We start from the raw sequence: 2,928 nt of genomic DNA, 5'->3' as shown, positions 1-2,928 counted from the left end.
AGCTGATAGAAGAACTGAATTCTTCCCCAGGATGAAAATACATTGCCCACAATGGGTCTGCAAAATCTTCCAAAGACACCTCTTCCCCCTTTGTTATGGTTGCTTATTAACTAGTTTGTTTTCCCCAGATGTAAGATGGCAATCTTAATCAAAATGGGAAGCTAGACTTTTTAAATAACTTAAAAAAATCATTTTTATGTAAAGCAGCAAAAACATATTTTCCTCTCTGCAGAAAGAAAAATGTTAACAGGGAAACAGCGATGTAAATGGACTGTCCATAAACTTATGCTAAACTGAATTTCCCACCAGCTCGAGCTTCATCTCAGAGCTACTTTTTAACTTCATCAGTGCTGTCTGAAGAAGATCCTTTGGCGTCTTCAACTGCTCTTTTATTTTCTTCTTGATTTAAATCTTCATTTTCAGATCTGGTCCCATTGGGGATACTGTTCTCACCATTTACCAGCCCATTCTCTGTAGCCTCTGCCTTGCTGATGGCCTCTTTGATGTTCAAGGCTTCTTGCACTCCAGGCTCCTCCAGGTTTCTCAAAACTAGGGGGAGCCTCGAGTCCCCCACGCTGCTCTCCAATAGTCCAAGGTTACTCTCTTCATATTTGGGAAGCGGAGCCTTTTCCTCCATCTGTTTGCGGTAGTATCCCCGGTTGACAGCTGCACTCTTAACTGCTTTTTCCAAAATCTCTTTTTCACCTAAGCGCAATTTGATAGCCATTGTTGCATGAACAGAAAGGTCATGGTTTTTCAAGACGAATTTATCTTCCTCAATAGTTGTTTTATATGTTTTTAAAAGAAGTGAGGCTCTATCTTCCAGAAATATCCAAAGTTTGACTTCATTGTCCCAGCTAACAGGAAATTCAGAGTTGCCCAAGGTGAAGATTCTATCAATAGCATTGTCTCCTAGCAAACGTTCTTTTGATTCTTCTTCGGTCATGCAGAATACCCGGAGAAATGCCAGAAGCTGGCCAGAGATGGGCGGCTCCGTAAAGTGCAACACAAAAACACTGGAAGTAGGGATGCCAGCTCGAGCCAAGACCTCAGCCTTCATGGCGTACAGCCTGTCACTTTTACTCACTCCAAGCTTTATTTTCACTCTGTCGTGTGAGTTATTGTCAAAGAAAAAACCACTGTGGATCACAAACTCTGCATTTGACCGAGTGCCATAAAAAATGTAAATCTGTTCTCCAGCCCGAAAGTCCTGCAGAGCAACACACTCACAACGGTCATCCTCCAGGTTGTACCCAGTGGTAATCAGGCCGTTGGTGTGATTACACATGTCCCACAAAGGAATCAGAGCCAGGGTCACCCGGGAACCGTCTTCTGTGGGAATTTGGTTTTGTCGTGTCATAACAGAAGAGACTGCCCACCTGTAGTCCTCATAAGTGAAAGAATCCTTCAAGGGCAGTTTGTTGGCATGAGGATGGGTCTGAATAACTTTATAAAAATAGGCATACTGTCGAGCTGTATTTTTATACTGGCTGAAGACATCATGTATAGCTTGTGTTGACTGAAGATACCAAACTTTATCTTCTTCAAAGTAGAGGGGAGTGTCATATTCACTGGGAAGACTCTGAATGTAGGGCTGCCAGAAGGAGTTAGGGCTGGCTCGCTCACACAGCAAATGAAAGGCCAATGCGATGTTTCCCATAGATTGCAGAATTCAGTCTTGAGAATATAAGGGCCCCAACACTGAATTTTTAGCAGATTCAACGGTCATTAGTAATTTTCGTGGAACCCACAAAAATAATTCTTCTGCCTTGATATCTCTTGTTGCTTTCAAACCAAAGCCTTCTTCTTTAAAGTTAACCATTTCGAAACCCTCGACAGAAGCCCCATTTTCAGAGGCCCATTTCATTAGATCAGGAAAGTAATTTTCTCTTTTTCCATCAAAAGTAATAGACAGACCTTTTTGCTTTTTCCTTATTTTCTCAACTAGAGACCGAATCTGCGCATACCCTTCCTATTCTTTTCCCGGGCCAGGTGCAGGACTGCTGCATTCTGTAACATAAGAGCTATGATACTGAAACACTTCTCTCCTTCAATTTAACTTACTAGTTCTGTAGCAGTTCACTGGTCAGGTTCAAGATTTCCTTCGGTGATACAGTTGCTGTAGCACCAGTACCTGATTTCTGGGTTTTTACTCGACTCTTCTTACCCATTTTCTGACTGGCCGCTTCCCCTTCACGCCGCAGGAGCAACACACTCCAGCCCGGATACCACCATCCGCCTCAACCAACCCCCAGGCGGGGGCTGCCGGACGGCCACACCAGCTATTTTTTTGTTGCAGTTTTGCCGGGGCGGGGTTTGAACACACCACCCTCGGTATATGGGGCCAGCACCCTACTCACTGAGCCCTATAAAAATGAACTTCTAAATTTTTTTAAATGAACTAGCTTAATTCCGTTATTTTTTTATTTATTTTTGAGACAGAGTCTCACTCTGTTGCCCTGGCTTCATAGCTTACAGCAACCTCAAACTCTTGGGCTCAGGTGATCCTCTTGCCTTGACCTCTGGAGTAGCTGGGACTACAGGCACCTGCCACCATGCCCAGCTAGTTTTTCTTTTTCAGTAGAGATGGACTCAGGCTGGTGTCAACCAGCTCGAGCAATCTACCTGCCTCCATCTCCTAAAGTGCTAAGATTATAGGCATGAGCCACTGCACCTGGCCTATTATTCTTAACACTTAGGTATAAATACTTCTTATGTTTTTTTCCTTCGGAAAATAAGATTATCTATATTTATATAAATATATGTTCACTGCAGAAAACTTAGAAAATGCAGAAAAGTATAAAGCAGCAGCAAATAGAACTTACCTACAGTTCTACCTCTTATAAGCAATCATTTCTGGTATTTTGTTGTATTTCCTTCAAGTCTTTTCTATTTTGCATAAAGTATTTTTAAACAGTGTTTGATTGA

At 42.4% G+C, this 2,928-nt stretch overlaps 1 protein-coding gene across 1 annotated transcript; it reads right to left on the bottom strand.

The window, feature by feature from the left end:
* Positions 1-307: 307 nt before the first annotated feature.
* On the bottom strand, positions 308-2,220 carry LOC128580756 (actin-histidine N-methyltransferase-like). The gene is given in 1 exon segment (XM_053583063.1): positions 308-2,220. A coding segment is annotated over 1 exon segment (1,539 nt). The 5' UTR covers positions 1,868-2,220; the 3' UTR covers positions 308-328.
* Between the last annotated feature and the right edge of the window lie 708 nt (positions 2,221-2,928).

The sequence above is a fragment of the Nycticebus coucang genome, chromosome 3, assembly GCF_027406575.1.
Source record: "Nycticebus coucang isolate mNycCou1 chromosome 3, mNycCou1.pri, whole genome shotgun sequence".
NCBI classification, from domain to species: Eukaryota; Metazoa; Chordata; class Mammalia; order Primates; family Lorisidae; genus Nycticebus; species Nycticebus coucang.
The sequence above is the reverse complement of the archived record's forward strand: the minus strand, read 5'-3'. Positions and strand labels throughout refer to the sequence as shown.